Source organism: Paramormyrops kingsleyae, chromosome 4 (assembly GCF_048594095.1).
Source record: "Paramormyrops kingsleyae isolate MSU_618 chromosome 4, PKINGS_0.4, whole genome shotgun sequence".
NCBI classification, from domain to species: Eukaryota; Metazoa; Chordata; class Actinopteri; order Osteoglossiformes; family Mormyridae; genus Paramormyrops; species Paramormyrops kingsleyae.
The window spans coordinates 41,148,058-41,166,945 of NC_132800.1; the positions used below are offsets into that span (position 1 = coordinate 41,148,058).

General features: G+C 43.9%; 1 protein-coding gene across 3 annotated transcripts in view; it reads left to right on the plus strand.

Moving 5' to 3' along the window:
* The first annotated feature begins 2,252 nt into the window (after positions 1–2,252).
* pip4k2ab (phosphatidylinositol-5-phosphate 4-kinase, type II, alpha b) overlaps positions 2,253–18,888 on the plus strand; it is a 41,009-nt gene continuing 24,373 nt past the window's right edge. Inside the window, exon 1 of one of the 3 annotated variants that reach the window (XM_023841203.2) lies at positions 2,253–3,202. In XM_023841203.2, coding sequence (XP_023696971.2) covers positions 3,062–3,202 — 141 coding nt within the window. In that variant the 5' untranslated portion in view covers positions 2,253–3,061. Of the gene's footprint in view, positions 3,203–13,975; positions 13,995–18,888 lie in introns of those variants that run through there. The other 2 variants (XM_023841204.2, XM_023841205.2) reach the window with 2 other exon arrangements.

The following is an 18,888-nucleotide window of genomic DNA, read 5'->3' on the forward strand; positions in this document are numbered from 1 at the left end:
AGGACCCAACTGTGTTAAATTACAAGGTTCGGATCAGGTTCTGTTTTCCAGTGGTGACTCAGTTTTGCTGGCACAAGACATTCTGCTTGAAAAGGTCAAAAAGGCCAGAAACAGGGGTGAAGCTGGAAACATCATGCAGCACAGCTCTGACTCTCCATTGCAGAAGTTTAACTTCCCATTTCTTTTTTTTGGAGAAAGACTTTAGTTTCCACAAGGCATGTATGGGTTGGGACATGGGGTCAGAGCATGAATCCTTTCATGAAAAGCTTTTCCATCTGGTCGATGATGTTTAAAAGCAAACAGCTTTCACTTATGAGGTTTACGCCCAGGTCAGCCAAAGCATCAGCAATTAGTTCAGCTTCAGAAATTTCCCTCAAATAGTGGAGGCAACAAACAGCCCACAAGATCATAAGCAGGGCAATGCTTAAGAATGAAGCAACAATCTGTCTGGCGAGAGAACAAAGTTTTGAACCTTTTGCGTTAGGAAAAGGCATTTGGGATGGAATATTTTGAAAATAAAGAATAGATATACGCTACAAAAAAACAATAACGACAGTGGTTATTAAATGCAGTCTGATATGGATTGTAATTGGCTGACGGTTTGCAATAATACTGAATAGTGTAGATATCCCCTCACTAATCACTAGTGGTCCAGCATACACAGAGTCAAGCAATATGTAAGAAGAAACCAACTGGTTGGCAGGCAAACTTGTCTCACAGCTCCAGTGGCTCTCGATCATATCAGAAACGCAGCACAAGAAATTCTAAGCCAGACACAGCTGTGGTTTCATGTGTCTTTTCAAAGTTTCACGTATAGTAGGGATGACCTAGGAGGTCCATTACATTCTAATTCATTAGGCCTAATAAAGTTACTGTTTGGCTTTGTGGGGTAAACATTTGCAGGTGACTACTAGGTGGCCATTTAACTGCAGGCCTCACAGGCCTTGTAGATACTGACAGTCCATCCCTGAGCGTGTCTTGTTCCAATACAAGATCTTTTGTTCAGCAAAACTCCTAAAACACCTCACATGTTCTATCAAAGACCGATTACAACTGTCACAGTATTTGGTTTCCAGGCTTGATTGCAGCTCTGTAGCCCTACTGGCATGTGTGCTGAAACCAGTAAGGATTTAAATGATAGCATATTACATAAGCATGCCTGGACTTCCTCCTCTCTGTATTCCTTCCAGATCCTGCATGCAACGTGTTGAATTTCCTCTCCAGACTGTAACTTTAAGAGGGCCTTAATTTGGCTTGGAGGATCCCGTCATGTCGGGCGAGTGAGTCATACAATGTGATCTGCAGCTGTAGATAGTAGTTTTCCCAACCAAGAGGGTGCAATTAAGAAAAACTCAGAGTTCAAAACATTATTCCAACAAAACTCAGCATTTTTGGTGCTAGACTTATGTAGATTTTCTTTTTTAATGCCTAAAAAGATGGCTGATCAGATTAGTCAGCAGTAATACAGTGATCGTCAGCTTCCTCAGCCTCTCCACCTTATTGGCAGTGCTTAACTAGATCCACGGTGAAAGCTATACATTACAAATGTATAATTACTGCAATCAAACCAAACACAGGTACACCCACACACCGGAAAAGTACAACATTATATAAAGAGGTGGAGATTAAAAAAAAAATTAATGAAGACATTTTTGGCATGAATGTCTTCTCGTTGGACACAGGAACTACAGAACACACTTTCATTTTACAATTAAACACATGGAATATGTAAAATATAACGAACTGGAGTGACAAACTGCAGCCAAATCTGGTATAGTTTAGAAATTTCAACACTTAACGTTGTTTTGGTACCCATGCAGCTTATTATTTTGTTGAGTCGTCGACGATCTGCACGGAAGACGATTGCATTCATCTATAAATATGCTCGCGCTGCGTTTAAACGACTGTAAAATTATAGGAACTATTTTGCTCTAAAATTCACTAAGTCAATACTGATGGTGGAATGTGTTTATGGATATACTGCCATTTCAGGTATAATATACATGCAAGTGTGCTGCGCCAGTTCAAAGTAATTTCAAATATTATAATATTGAATCCATTCACTTTCTGGCCGCTTATGCTGGTCTGGGTCGTGGTTTATAATGTAATATACCTAAAAAATTGTATAACGTGTCAATTCATGTACATGTCTTGAAGAAAACTAGCACATGACATTAATTTGCACGTATGGCATTGCGCCCTCCCGAGCAGAGGCATCGCTGTGACGACGTGTAATGAGAAACATAGACATAATCTGTCAGCATGTCGGAGCGCTGGTCTCCTCCTTCCTTCAGCTGTCAGTCAGCAGAATAGCACCCGGCCGGAAGCAGTGGAGGATAGCTGCAGATTTTCACTCGTTCAGAATACACTTTTGGGCGGTTGCAGCCTGTTATTTCTGTCGCATGGAGTAATCAAGCCGCTTTTCTCCGTTGTCATCACTGGGGACCTGCAAAAAGAAGGAGACTCGTTGCGTTGCACGTACCAGTGCTGTTTCTGCGCAGTGGGCTGTTCTGCTCGGATTCGGGCTGGTTTGGAAGCCCTACTGATGAGCTAGATCCGTCAGCTTTAGCGCTTTTGTATCTCAGCGTGGCCAGATTTTATCATTTGGGCGTGCTTTTCGTCTCAAAGATGGGCCCGGCGGAGCCGATGGATCGCTAGCTTAATTGCAGCTCAGCTCCTGGCGTTGAAGGGAGAGGGGTGACTGCTGTCTGTGGAGCCGGGCGTGCTAGCGCTGGCGGCTGCTCGTTAGCCAGCTAGCAGGGGACTGCCGAAAAGAGAAGGAGCTGGCATATCGATCCGGCGCTTCATGCACGGCTAACCCGATATCTGCACGGCATGCCGAGGGGGACGGGGGCTTAGGTGGCGACGGAAGGACAAGCACAGATAACCAGTTTATTTCGCTTTATCCCTTTTTTGGGGGGAGGCTTCTGAGCTGGAGAAGCGCGCGGCGATTTAGCAACAGCAGCGCGAGCTGTCCCCCCTCCCTTCACTCCCCGCCGCCCACAATTCGACCAAACCGACTTAGCTAGCTAGTTAACCTAGCTAGTCAGCTTTACTAAACATGGCCTCGGCCAGCAGCATCGCCGCATCTATCGCCAGCAAAACCAAGACGAAGAAGAAACACTTCGTGGCCCAGAAAGTGAAGCTGTTTCGCGCCAGCGACCCGCTGCTCAGCGTCCTTATGTGGGGAGTCAACCACTCGGTGAGTAAAGCGGCTCCAGGGGGGTTATGTGGAGCCGGCCAGGGGCGTCGGACGCCGGCCCCGTGGTGCAGTCAAACCCGAATCGAATCGACACTTTGATGGAAAGCGCAGGAATGTCGCGACACCGCCTGTTAGCTGACATTACGCGTGTACTCGGTGAATTGAATGTACGACGACGTCATGTCGCGATACTGGGGGGGGGGGGGGGGCGTCTTGCTTTTTCGGATGCTGAGGTAATTGGATGCTAGTCCAAGGTTTTTTTTTTGCCATCTCTGGCGGTTTTTTCTACGTGTAATGTGTAATTATATCGCTGTATTACATCTGTCAATTTTTTAAATATTTTATTTATCTTGTCGATTAATCAATTCAAAAACCTATACATGCTATCTGTTATCGCGACAGTCCCGATTAGAGCTAAAAATACAGCGTGTTTGAAAAGAGTGTTGCAGTTCTGTAGTTTCAGTTTTTCTTGTTTTTCTAACTAGTTCTGACAAATGGCAACATGTTTGCACAAGTCATCCAGCATATTCAAGGACACGTATGTGTCATTCAGGGACACACACGACAAGGGGGGACGAGATGGCGTGTGACACGGACGATGACGCAGTGCTGGTGGGACCTCGGTGGCACATTGATAGCACAGTGCTCTGCCTTTTGGGTGCTTTAGACTAACGTCTAACGGGTCGTGTTGAAACGTTGCCATTGCCAAGGTGATGTACCTTGTGTACAAGTGTGTCTACTGTCAGTGTCCATGTATTACATATGACACACTATAGAATTGACCTCAGGGAAATGTTGAGGTCATACATGCGCTCTGTGTATAGTGTGTATACAAATAATTTCAGTTCAAGATGCGTAACATGTACAAACTGTAAGCTAATGTTTCTCAAATAAATCTTTCTAAATAAATCTTGATTAAGTAGTGTTTGGTCTGTAGGAATTTTGTTGCATGAGAAAAATGGAAAAACTGGCAGGAAGGCCAATGTAATAAGTTCATGTATAGTAAAGGATGGTACCCCACTCATGAATTTGACATCTTTGAGGAAAACAATTTTCATTTTGGCAAACGCATGTCGGTTCCTTCATGGTTGACTCAGCTGCCAAGTTAATATACGATTTATGTGCTGGCATGTGTTTACTGCTAAGCGACACCTGACGCCTGAAATAAGTGGAAAAATTGGATAAGTAAAAGGCTTGGTGCATGGCACCAACTTGCTCAAAGATCAAGCCTTCAGGCATACACATACCGTCTGTCTTGGGTCTATTATAGAATCCGTACGTCATGTATCTGGTTCATTACGCATTATTCAGAAAGAAGCTGTTGTACCTTAAGATGGACTTCACTGTCTGGAAGTTTCATCCACCTGGATGAGATGCATTAACCTATAAATGAGTGCTATTTGCTGCCTTTTAATGGTCTTTAGTGTAATTTAAAGGGTGGGAGAAGTATATTATGTATATTATCTTTGTATGAGCAGACTGCTACTTTTACAGAAAGTTGTGCATTGAGTGCCGAAGCGAACACCACCAGAACGCTTCACAACATGTCTATTATCATTAGTTTCTGAAATATCTTTAATACTAAAATATTAGTACTTAAAATGCATACAGAACATTTACTTGTGTTTCTGTAACTTTTTTTGTTCAATCATCTGCATGCTCCTTTAGAAAAAAATGTATGGTTTCTAACTGCAGGGTTGGGTCTCTTTAAATGTTGTTATTCTTGACCACTGCAATGTTTATTTTGTAGATGATCTGTATGGGGAAACACTGTTTTTAGCGGTTTATTCATTGCACTAGTGTACTTCTCTGTGATATGCAGAACCTAAGATAATTTTGTGTGGGGTAGGGGGGATGGGGGGGAAAGACATCTACGAGTCCAATGAAAGTGCTCTCATTTGATCAGGCTGCTACCAACATATAGACAGTACATTGGTGGCCAGTGAGCAACTTCTGAGATGGACAGCAATTTCTGATATCTGGAAGACTTGTGCATAATTTGTTTAACATTTAAATAATTCACATGCTGTCTTTAAAGCTCCATTCCATTTGTTTTAATTTCACTTTTATGAGCTGCAATCCAGGAAATGCGTTGCTAGCTCTGGGCATGGTAATGTCATTCATCAATATTTAACATACAAGTTTTAATTGGTAGATAGTACCACAATCTTTAAAAAAAAAAAAAAAAAAAAAAAAATTATTAAAAGGTGGTGAGGCATAGTGGGTAGTGCTGTAATCTCACACATCCAGTGTCAGAGATTTGAGTTCCATCTTCGCTCTTTGTGTGGCCAGTTTTATTCTCTCCTTCTTCTGTGGGTTTCCTCTAGGTATTCCTGTTTCTTACCAAACTCCAAAAACATGCAGTTAGGCCTAACTAGTGCCTGAATTGCCCAAAGAGTATGACTGTGTGAGAGAGTGCATGTGTGCGTGCATGCTTGTCTTGTTATGGATTGGTATCCCATCCAGGGGGTACCCCTACCTCTACACTCTCAGAAAAAAGGGCAAAAAATTTGTACCGTTGCTTGTCACTAGGGCTGTACCCTCAAGGGTCTGCCAATCATACCCTTAGCTAAAGATAATTATACCTTTTAAGGTACAGAAATGGACTGTGAGGAACATTTCTATATCATCGATGCTACATTAATGCTGTTTGTACCTTTGGGATGTTCTTCAGAGTCAATTTCTGTACCTTAAAAGATGCAATTACAAGGGTACAGCCCCAGTGACAAGCGAAGGTACAAATATATACCCTTTTTCTGAGACGGTATGCTCCCTACAACCTTGATCAGGATAAGCAGTTAAATGATGGATGGATGTTAAAATGAGGCAAATTCTTCATGTCAGGAATGGATTTCAAATCCACATCCAGTAGACCCTAATAAATAAACTTCATAAATGAGTTTTCACCAGGTAGTACTTGGCAAAAAAAAATGCTGGTCAGCAAGTTTCCAAAACACAAAAAAAATCACAAATTCAATCAGACAGCATAAGTAGTTGTGTTACAAAAAGTAATTTGGGACTTTACCTAGTCAATTCAGTAATAGTAAATGTATTTCAGAGTAATTACATTCAGGTTGCCAGAGCTAAATTTGTATGGAAATACTGACCTCTAACATAATTATGCATCTTCTTTTAAATGCTTATTAAAATGTGTTTAGAAAAAAAGCATCTTTCTTTGTTTTTTTTGGCCCGCGATAAAGAACCACATTCTATAATTGGACAAAACGCTCTCCCTGAGCTCTCATTTTCCCATTCAGAGGACTACGTTAATCCTGATCTCCTCCACCTAATGATGCAGGTGTAAACAGAGCTAATCGCTAATTGCTCTTTGTTTGTGGCGCTTAATTGGGCCAAGGGGGATTTGATTTACTTATGAGACCTCCTTCAGCGTAAGATGGCCTTGCACAATCTGGAGGGTCTTTGCATGAAATCATCTGTGGTTTGTTTGCGGAAGACCAGCCAGGATTATCATAACATTTATGTGAAAATGGCATTATGGGCACCCAATTTTCAGTGTGACGTGAGATGCTTTTTCTTGCTCTTTGTTTTGCAGTATCTGAAATTCCACTGCATCTGCACAGACGGGAAGTAACACCGGTGACTCATTCTGTCACAGGACTTGAGAAGCCGAGCTGTGCATTCGTGTTTCTGAATTTGTACTCGTCTGCTTTGTGAAAAGTACCGAAGGGCCATCTTTATAATCTGTTTCCCACACAATGACCCACTTAATCTGCATTCACTTTTTAGATAAATATAGATATACCAGTAGTAGAGTAACAGGTTGGAAAGTATGAAAGTTTTATTCTGAGCACCTCAGTGCAGAATTCTCTCCCCAGAGAGAGATTTTTAAATTCTCTGCATAAGAAAATGTCAAATTCAAATTAACTTGGCATTTCTCACTGCGAATGCTGAAATTTGACAGTCCTTATGTTCAGCTAAGAGTTTGTTGATGCTGTTTTTTTTTTTTCTTTTTTTTTTTTGCTTGTACATTTATATCCTGCAGTACCAGCTATGTATTTAGGGTAAGCACTCTGTGTAAGTGTGCTGATTTTGGAGCTTGAGTTAGTTCATTTTATCATTAGGTATTGCTTTTATGAATGGCCCAGTAACTGTAGTTTTGCACAGAATAGATGCTATTCACAATTCTCCACTTTTCCTTCATTTTTGATACAGCTCTCACCCAGATGATGAAATAACAAGGGTTAGCTGTTAGCAGGTCATACGGTAATGGCGGTTTCTTTGGGAGGTCTTTTGCACTTGTTCTCTTTGGAAAGGGGCTGGTTTTACTCTCTATGTTCTCCAGTTAACTATGTAAATAGGTGAAAAATTAGTAAGTTGTCTTGGAAATAAGGTACTTAAATATCCAATCAAAAAAAAAAATATCTTGCATTTTCCAGCGACATATCCAGTGCAGAGTCGCAGTGAGCCTGGGGTCTATCCATGAAGGTATAGGGCACAAAAGAGAGAACAACAAGTATGGGATGCCGGCCCATCACAGGGCATGATAAAAACATTTATTAGTGCTATTTAAAAGTGTGTAGAGGAAGACCGCATGACTGATTGACCGTAGTGAGTGAAGCCTCCCCAGCTATTTGTGGAGGGTGCCAATTCTGAGCCTCAGATTTTTATTTTATTTTTCAGGGTATCAGTTTCAGCGTATTAAAATAGCTCTCTTTTCCATCAAGCATACAGTTTGCTTCTTTATTTGTGTCCCCTTCTGTTTTCTTAAGCCAGTTTGATGTTCTTTTTGGACAGCGGGATCTGGAAAGGATTACAGGTGGCTGAGTCATTCTCCACCCCAGAGCAGGCAGACGGCTCAGCCCAAGACCTGCCTGCACACTAGCCAATCCGAGGGCCCAACTGGGCTGCTTCTGGAAGTGAAGTTCTTCATGCGCCCCTGCTCTTCTGCGACTTTTAAATAGACGGTGGTTAAAGTAGAATAATGCAAAGCAAATGCATTGGGTACCCCTGGTAGAGAAGAAAAGATTGTTCAAAATCATATAGGCAGGTCTTTGCTGCGGGATAGGAACAACACACTTCTTCAAAGGGAAGAAATGTTGGGTGTCAGATCTTATAGAGACATCAAGACACACCTGATATTGTGGGTTACAGAAGAGTTTCAAAGTCACTAGGGTTCTGCACAGATTTAAACTAACATTATAATTGAAAGTGTTTTCAAAAAAAGTGTTTAGGATATCTGGTTCATAGAGGTGACGGAATTGCCGTGGTTTGTCATAACCGAGAGGAGGTTTTAGCTGTCTATGTTTTATTATTGTACTAGTAAGTCTTCATTCGCAGCACAAACTTGCAAGATCTGTCTAAAGATCCCTTTTTTCATTTACCCCTAGAAACCACCCAAATAGTCCCGGCTTAGTGGGTTAGTCAACCATGCCTGCTGTCCATGGCGTTTCTCCATTTATCAAGCAGTGCTAACACTTTGTAGTCATCAGCAGCTCTTCGGGTCCATCTGTTCAAGGATGCACTTATTGCGATGACAGACAAGCGTCGACCTGCTGCACCTCCTTGCGGCCCGTCAACCGCGAGCAGATGATGCCGTTCAGAGTTAGTGCCTGGGTGGAGATCCTCTGCATGGTTTACATTTCCCGGAGCCTGTAAGAGTGTGCCTCAGAATCTACTTCCACATCTGCTCTTATATTTTAGGTACTTTGAGAAAGAGACAAGTTAAGGTTGAGGCTGATTTATTTTATTTTTATTTATAAAGGATGATTTAATAAAAATGTTGATCCCCGGGGTTACAGATTATAATGGTAAATAAACGGAATCCACCCCCCCCCCCATTAGATTCCAGGGGGCCCTTCTTCGGTATTCCTGTCCATTCTCTCTGTTCAAGGCTGCACCTATATACGATACCCCTGGTGTCAGGCCAGTTGCTGCATTTCATAAATGTGGCATTTTTTGTGAATGAGATTTGATTTAAGATATTAGTGCCCCAGTGACCTCAGTAAAAGCATTTGTACTCCTTGCCGGAGTGTCCTCTGCACTCACTTCCACCTCCACCTGCATATGGGGGTGTGCATGGTGGCGGTAACTGCACGCCGTAGCATCCGCCACGCACTGCTCAGTTCCACACATTGTCTAGAGCAATAACAAACCTCGGCGCTTCCTGTTTTACACTCTGTTTCCTATTTATATCTTGCATGGTTTCTTATTACTAGCTTTAGGTACCGATGTGTGGATGGCTGGCCAAAGTGGTGGCTTGTTTGTTTCTTCTGACTTCTGCTGTCAAGACCCTGACCAGGAGAAACTGTGTGATTACGATGATGTTTGCCACACACGGTACTTCTTCGGCTGTCTCTGTGGCATGGCACGTTTTCCAGAGTGCCGTATTCAAGCAGGTCAAGTTCTTCGGTCCAAGTAACGATCATTTGAACTGAATGCTAACATGGAGACCCAGGTTATGGTGTATTGGACATTTAATAAAACAAGTGTGACAGTGTTGGCCTACATCATGTCTCCAGAAAATAAGGCACGTATGAGTTCCACAATCAATGAGCACATGTCCCTCAACCGAACTGAACTGAGCATGCTGTGAACAAAATGGCTGCCCTTATGAAAGATGAATTTCGAGCCGTTGATCTGTTTGGACTCTGAAACTGTTTAATTCTGCGATTTGTTATACGGCGTTTTAGTTGTGAGTTACACAGCCCCAGGCACTGTTATGCACAATGATTCTTTCATTAATAAAGCAATGAACCAAGAGCTCAAAGGGAACCATAATTAAATTTAAGTTATTTAAGAATGTTTAAAGTCAGAATCCAGCAACACCCACATACTCTTTGACTGTTCTTTGTTTGACTGCTCTTTGTTTGACTGTCCAGGTTGCTGCAGAGGTCATATAGATACCATGCATGGATAAAATTTATGGGGAGAGGGGGAGGAAAGAATGCAAAGAAAAATGCCGGGGGCTGAAACAGCACAGAGCTTTCCTTATCTTTGGTGACCTCATCAATTGCCAGATTTCCAGCTGCTTCCTGGAGAACTGTGTTCCTCCATTTGCAACTTGCTGTAATTCTAATTTTTTAACTTGTATGTGACGACTGCCGTTTTGCTCAGAATCGAAGGCGGCGTTTGAACACTTGATGAAGGTTCAGGACAGGCTGGGTCTGAGCTTAGTTGTTCTGAAAAGAGATTTACTGTAGAAGCTGTGTAGATTTTTAAATGCATTTAATTCTTATGATTTTTTTACATTTTTTTTTGTTCTCGCGAATCTGGCTGAACGCTTGTTTAGTCTGTTAAAAAAAAAAAAATGAAAGCTCTCCGTACATTTAAATTTTGTCCACTTAGGTGATGCTATTACCCTGGGTAACATAAAAATGCTACACATTCAGGAAGCGTTTTTAAGTTGCTCTATTAGGAGCCCTACTTAGTCACCCGCCTGAAATGCCTTGGGAATTACTCCTTCCCAATTAGCAGACGCAACGTTTTTGGACTTCAGGCACAAAGTATAAGGAGCAGCGTACTTCATAGACTGGGCCAGGCTGCTTGGTAGGTGTCTAAAGTAGGCTCATGATGTTTTTGCGTTTTGGGGGCTTTCACACGTGTCAAAGTCTATTGTGGATCTTTAGGATTTAGCTCCACATAGGAGCAAACCTGGCATTACCAGAAGAGCGTCTGTAGTTGAATGGGAATTCTTACCGCCGGTCCTGGCTATCAGTGCCCTATGACAACGCAGGCAACTGCCCTCATGAATCATGTAAGCAGCGCTTGTCTCAGGGTGAGGTCAGACTCTTAAACAATGAGTGCCAGGCAGTCCCCTGCCAATACAGGGGAGGTCCCGTGCTCCATCTGATCAGCTTTGAGGGCTCTCGTTAGCCCCGTGTAGGTCACCCCTCGATCCTCTCCCAGAGTGGACTGGGTTCAAGGCACATCTACTTATGATGATGCAGATTGCAGAGTCGAGGAAAAAAAAAAAAAAAAAAAAACACCTGGAGTAGGTCAGAACAATTTTCAGCCGCAAAGAATCAATTTAAAAACAAGTGTTTGTAAAACAGGTCTGTTATTACAGCATGTGAATGTAGCTGTGGCAGGGCAGTGTGATTCACTGTGTCAGTTAAGACGGCTGTGGGGGGATTTGCAGCTGACCCACAAGCAGTAAAATACAACTCTAGGTATTGTGGCCCTTGTGTTACTTGTCTGGCCTCATTGGTCATATTTTTTTCAGATACCAACCATGGTTATCACAGGGCTCTGCCTGGAAGGGAGCCCAAATGAACATCACGGTCCTGCTTCTGACGATATGAATGGTCATTTACAAAATCAGGTTCCGGCTCCAACCTAAATACCATGCCACTAATCCGTGTCAGATGGACGTCGGTGTCCATGTTTGCTAGATAGTGTGGGAGATGTGACGGTCAGCTTCTGCAGCCGCTAAATCCGTGCATCCGTGTTGTTACAGGAAGTGAATGATTATGGCGCCCAGTAAATAATGGCTTATAAAAAAGACAATAATTGGTGTTCAGTCCATTTTCCGAAGCATTAACTTTCCTGAAAGTAAAATCTTTGAGATTATGAAGCGCTTTGTGGAACACTAGAAACACTTGTATGAGAAAATGTGGCCTGCATTCAGAATGATGCATTGGCAAAATTAGTTGATCGCACAGAAAAATTATAAAGATTAAAGCGGTATTGTGATGGAGGCAGTTGGCTTTGTTTGCCTTCATTAGCTGTCGTGCTTCTGTGCCTTGATGCTCTTCATGGACGTTTCATACCAGCATTGACAGTCCTTCTCGAAGACTGATAGTGTTTTGACATCATTCTTGAGGTGAAAAAACAGAAATGTAGCCTGATGAGAAATTGAACCATTGAGCCGTTATCAGGAGGTCAACGAGTCATTGGGGAAAAGTAAAAGCGAAAGCCGAGAGCACCCAAAAACAACATGTGCCATATTAATCTTCTTCTTATATGATATTATTTAATGTGTAGATGATTTTCATATAAAAAGCGGCTCAGCAGCTACAGCGGGATCTTAATTTAATTAGTGACTGGGCTGACACCTGGCAGATGAAATTTAACATAGACAAATGTAAGGTACTCCATGTAGGGAGCAGAAATATAAAGTACAGGTATTTTATGGGACCTACTGAAATAAAGGTAGCTGATTATGAGAAAGACCTTTTTGTGTATGTTGATGCTTCCATGTCTCATTCTCGCCAGTGCGGGGAAGCAATAAAAAAGGCCAATAGGATGTTGGGGTATATCTCCAGGTGTGTGGAGTTTAAGTCAAGGGAGGTAATGCTAAGATTATACAATTCCTTGGTGAGACCTCACCTAGAATATTGTGTACAGGTTTGGTCACCATATCTTAAAAAGGACATAGCGGCCTTAGAAAAGGTGCAGCGTAGGGCCACAAGAATGATTCCTGGTCTTAGAGGAATGTCATACGAGGAAAGGTTATTTGAGCTAAATCTGTTCAGCCTCAAGCAAAGGAGACTGAGGGGGGGACATGATCCAGGTCTATAAGATTCTAACAGGTTTGGATGCTGTTCAACCGAATAGTTACTTCAGCATTAGTTCCAATACAAGAACTCGTGGCCATAGGTGGAAATTAGCGGGAGAACATTTCAAACTGGATTTAAGGAAGCACTTCTTTACACAGCGTGTAGTCAGAGTATGGAATAGTCTTCCTGATAACGTAGTGCAAGCTGAATCCTTGGGTTCCTTTAAATCAGAGCTAGATAAGATTTTAACAACTCTGAGCTATTAGTTAAGTTCTCCCCAAGCGAGCTCGATGGGCCGAATGGCCTCCTCTCGTTTGTATAGTTCTTATGTTCTTATAAAATCTCAGCTTGGTTATATATTTATATACACAAAATAGATGGTTACAAATGGATTACAATTTTTATTTACATTTGCATCTACTTGGGTGAGGATAACATCATGAGGGAGTGCCACTAAATGGTAGCCGTGTATTTTTACCTTTTTACAGATATTTATGTATGACTCATAGCAGGTGGGACAGAACACGTTGCCATATAGGGTTGCTCAGAAGGATGATTACAGGTTATGGGGATTCTTTTTTTTTTTTCCCTCCGAATGCCCTTCTTTCAGACCAGCTGGCTCTTAATTTAGTCTTAGTCCACTCAGAGCCAGCTGTGTGTCATTAATTAGGCACTCTCCGCATGGTGCTGCAAACAATTAGCTGCATTCCCACAACGGAAACTTTTTTTCTAATCTAAGCTTAAACATGGATGCCTTTTGCAACATGCATTCACTTGGACAGACGTATTAGATATTAGATGCTACAGCGGTATTAGATATTAGATTTAATATACATTTTTCTTTCCCATGTCTTCTAGATTTTGGTCCTTTTAGTTTTGTTTGATTATGTAGAGAAAATAAAAATTTGTGCTACCGGGCGTCCTTTGATTTCTATTATGCACCCTAAAGTGTAAATCTTCTACAAAGACCCAAAGCTTGCAGAGTTCTGGTAGATTTGGTTAACTGTACTTCGTTGGATCTATCTGCTAGCTGCCTAGTACAGGGATGCTTGCTGCTTCGGAGTTCCCCAGAGCCTGTTCAGGGAAACCCCCCACCCGCCTCCACTCCTGGACCCATATTCCTCTGTAGCCTATGAAGTGCCCACTCATTATGCAAAGGAGCAAGCTGTTGGTCGCCATCTTGGGCTCCTTTTGTTCTTTTGTAATGCTGCTGATGGAGGGGATGGAAATGGGGTGCCGAGTTGGTTCATAAAGTGAAATGTTTTTGAACAGGTTATGTGGCTTCTCGGGGGTGGGGGGCAGGGCTCTGGAAAGCATTGGCTGCGTCCACCACTGTGAGTAGTTGCTTTAGCAGTAGAACTTGCAGTACTCACACCCTGGATAGTCATCTGCTCGCCTGTGTTACATGCATGCTGCTCTTTATCCATAGCTTAGCTGAAGACCGGAAGCTCTCAGCAAAATTACACTGGTTTCGTTCTTAACCTCGAAAGTTTCACCCAGAAAGAATTTATCTCCTTTTTTCTCTCTGCTGCTCTCTCACTCCCTCCGTTTTTCTCTTACTGGCCTCCACTCTGCAATGGCTTGGGTAAGGGACTTCTAAAAATAGCCGTGAGCCTTCATGTGGCAGTAGGTGAACAGGCACGCCATTTTTATCGGTCTCCTTTATCAAAGTGGCGATAATATTCTTTAATTCTGTGCGCATTATAAACCTCGGGTGAATGAAATTCTGACCACCAGTGACCAACGAGCGCAACCACGCGGTAAATGTTCTACATCTATGCCCTATCATGGGTAATTTATTAAGGGCAGCAAGCGACAAGCTCAAATCTTCAGTGCCAAATGTCTGTAGCAGCTGGATGTAGCGTCGTCCTGGTGTGATTGAAGTGGGGAATTCCGTACTGTTTGTATATCTGGGCAGGGAGAATACCCTGTAGCATTCTGTACGCGCGGCGTGTTGGGCGGGCTGTCTTGTTGCTACCCCGTCCGGCTGTTCTCCCTGCTCTGTGGCGCAAGGCGGAGGCAACTCCCTGGGGCCTTTGCCGGCTTTGCTGAGGGCCTCTCCGGAATGCCATCCAAGAGTCTGACTAAGGCAGAAGCGAGGCAGACAATATAGTGGGTAATTATGGGATGGGAACCCCGGCAAGCATCGACAGCAATGATACAGCGAGTCTGAGCCATGTAATCAGGGTGTAGCCTCGCTGTTTCGCTGCAGGTGGGGAAACAGACGATTTCTCTGACTCTGCAGCATTTACTGGAGGGTAATTCAGGTGGTGGTTGCTTTGCATGGTTGGTATGGGGGGAGGGGGCTGCTGAAGGGTAGCAGAATATGGATATGAACTGTTCAGCGATCAGAGGAGTTGGCTCCATGCGAGACATGATGGGCGCGTCGCTGATGTCATAAAAGCACAGCTTGTCCTTATAAAAGTGGGGGTGTTGTCTTACTGGGAGTTATGACTGTTATTGAGTTTATAATATGGTATTTTGAAAAAATACTATCAAGCTTTTTTTTTTTTTTCTCTACGGCCTTTAAAAGATGTTTGTCCGCAGTGTGCTGTAGAAGCGTGCTGGAGGGCTAAAGTGTTTACAAACTCAGTCGGGGGTGGCGGGTATCGGGAGTTCGGACTGGATGAAGGCATCTGTCAAGGAATGGGAAGCGAGAGAGGATGTTGTGAGTGGCAGATTGTCCCGCGGCCTGCAGCTTAGCAGGTCCGCACTTCGTTTCACCGCTGGGTCTGGTTTTTAATCATTTTTTTTTTGTTTAATATCTGATTTTATCTCCAAATATTGACTTTAAGCTGTGAGCCCTCCAAGCTCTATTGTCTTTTGTTTTCTGTTTCTTTGGTTATTCAATAGCGTCTAGGTATCGCAGTGCTTAGTTTCAATTGATTAGTTTTGAGTGATATTGCTTCGCTTTCCTGCTTCCTTAACTAAGTTCTTACCATCGCGCAAGAAGCACATTTATGGAGCAGAAGGAAATGGTTTCTGTGAGAACTGCTCATTTAAACGTGGTTGCCAGTAAACTGGAGTTGCACTCTGCCTCTTGGGCCTTGCACACTTGCACAAACAATTCAAAACCTCATGCCCCCACCCTCAAACAAACTTCCTGGCTATCAATGGGGCAGAATGAATGAATGAATGAATGAATAAAACAAACAAAAGTCTATTAATCTGAATCTGAGGATTCTCATTTGCAAGTGTGTGTAGAAATTGGTGTGAGGGAGGGTACTGTAGGTATTTCATAGGTGTTTTATTAAGGGGGCAGGGACTCCAAGTTTACATGGTATGACAGCATTGGTTGCCAGACTGAGCAAAATTTGTTTAAGCCTTTGACTGTTTTTGAGAAATTGCATTAGTTCTTGAAACCCTTGAGCTAATTGCTGGGTTTTCCGATTTCCAGTCCACCAATATCCCCCTACGGGCTATCAGTGTTGTAAATGCGATCACTTTTAATTGTTTTTGAGTGAATTCATTAGCATGAGCAGGAGTTCCAAAAATGGAAACCTCAGCACATGGTTCTAAGGTCATACTGTTCACCTTTGCTAGGGTTTTGAAAATAATAGATCAAAAATCTGACTGTGTGCAGTATGACCAAAACATGTGACAGATCTTCAATTTCCATTCTGGACCTGAGAAATCTCCGGCCTAAACAGACCGTGAATGCACCTTCCTGGGGACCAAGGACACGCTGAGTCACCGAGATGCACTTCCTGTCCTGAAAGTGCCCTTGCTCTGCTCTATTTACAATGTAAACCCTAATCTTGTCGTCACAGTGATGACAGAAAGCGCCAAATGAGATGAGTGACAAGCTCAGAGATAGCCGCTGGGGGGGAAGGACAGTTTGGTGCGTTATACGCTGACCAAAGCAAACCTGGCAGCGAGCCCAATGTTCGAATCTTCTGGGACGAGGGAATCGCACTGAACCCATCCTGTGTGCAGGAGGCAGAGGCCCAAGTCAAGCCCAGCTGGGAGCCGGGGGGAGGGGGGTAAAAACCGAAGGCTGGACAGGTCAGGGGGGGTGATGGGGTGGCTGGCTGGAGAACAAGGTGAAAGTGATGAGAGACGGACTCAGCAGGTGTGCAAGATGAGGTCTGTAGCCTGTAGGCATCAGTTTACAGCAGCTCTTCCAGGTCAAAACCCCCCTCTCTTCAACAGTTCCTGCAGTACTAAGTCTCTCCTGCTGCCCCCCCCCCACCCTGCCCCACACACACACACACACACACACACACACACACACACACACATACTAGTGCTCCTTCTGACCCATGGTGTAACACATGTGGAAATAATTGCCTGGGAAAGGAACATAGGAGACAGAAGAGATGAAGCGGTGGCAGTGCTTCTTTGTGTATTCCTGCTCCGTTGATCCTGGTTGGCTTCCAAACTCATGAGAAATTGACTCTGAGAAAGTTACGCTTGTAGCTTGATATATATACACTAGGTGACAAAAAAAAGATAAGCACCCAGAAGTAATGGTACGATTTGGATGTAATTTGGTCCACGTGCAGACCATTGATGTGTATGTAAATAATTCAGTGTGCAAGGAGCTGGCACGTCTAGTCACCAGACACATAGGATGCCTCGTAGACGCATTAGACAGCACTACCAGCACTTGATGGAGTTTGATAGGGGTCGCATTGTGGGTTTGCATGAGGCCGGGTGGTTGTATCGTGCTGTTGCCCGGTATGTGGGGCATGCAGATGTCACAGTCTCCCAATGTTGGGACCAGTGGGCACCCACACACATCGTGAAGGTTCCGGTCGCCCAAGACAGGAGGATCATCAAATTGTGTTGCATAAATTACAGAACCCCATGACATCTGCGCCTGCCATCCAGACACAGGTATTGTACTTGCTACAGCATCCCGTGTCATCCCACACCGTGTCTCGACGACTGTCATCAGCCAGACTGCAGGTTCACTGTCCCATGTGTAGGCTGCCGTTACCACGAGTGCAGACACAGCTACGTTCGGAGTGGTGCCGTAACCAGGAGGCATGGACTGATGACGAGTGGCGTTGACATGAGACCAGCAGTGTGTCCATACTGCCAACTCTGTTGTCTGTCTGTTCTGATATTATAATCATTGTGATGCAGTCAGATGACCTTTCACCACGTGCAGATTCATTTCCACCACTTTGTCTGGGTAACTTTTTTTGTCACTTAGTGTACAATAACTGTATATTTGTTGAGGCATATATCAGCCTTTTTATATTGTCATGTTTCTTTGTGTGTCTGTGTGGGTAATGTTTATGTAAGCCTTGCCATAAGCATTACAGGGCATGACTGAATACGTTAATATTGCACATGACAAATACAGAACTTTGATTTTGGAGGTCATCCCTTCAGGATGGTGATCGGTCGGTCTCTCAGTGCCGTAAACCCATGTTTTCTGTACGACGGGCTTCCCCTAAGGCTGGGATTCACCAGACGTCGCCCTGAAGGCCTGGAATGATGGCCCCATTTGCAGGAATGATGCCTGTACACCCCTCCCCCCCATCCCCACCAGCTGGTGGGAAACATCGGCACTCTGAGGAACACTTCACTGAAATGCTAAAAAAAATAAAAAATGCCCCGAAAACAGCTGAAGGAGAGAGACAGAAAGGGTGAGGTGTTAGAAATCTTCCTAGGTGTTTCTACATGCACTTGCTGTCCTGAACATGCACAGGCCCCTCGCCCCCACCCCCCCTCCGCCGCATCTGCGGTGTCTGTGTCTCTCACCCCCTCGGTCAGGATGGCGGGTGCTTTTGTGGAGATGCTACCGCCGCCCGAACAGGACCTGGGCATCCTTAAGCTGCACCTTTTTTGTCTTTAAATTACAGCTTTTTCCATTGTCTTATTATTTTTAATGAAATCACCTGACAGTCGTGATTGTTTCCATCGTAAAAATGGGTTCATACAGGCTGGGAAACGATCCATAGTATAACACGATAACCTGATTTCGATGCACCCCCCTGCCCCTCCCCCGCTGCCGCAAGGCGGCTCAGCGAGGAAGCAGTGGAATGTGCCAGCCCAGGCGCTGGGCGAGCGTGTCAGCTGTACCGTGTTAATGTTGGCTAGCGGTGCACTCTCCCTGTTTTGTATTGGTCTCGGCGTGTGTGTGTGTGCGTGGTGCACTTTGGTCTGCGTGGTGCCATCCGGTGTATCCTGAGGGAATAGGGACCGGGCGTCAGTGCCGTGTCCTTGGGGCCCGCTGGCACTGTTCCTAGTCCCGCCAGGCCAGGTGGTCCTTGA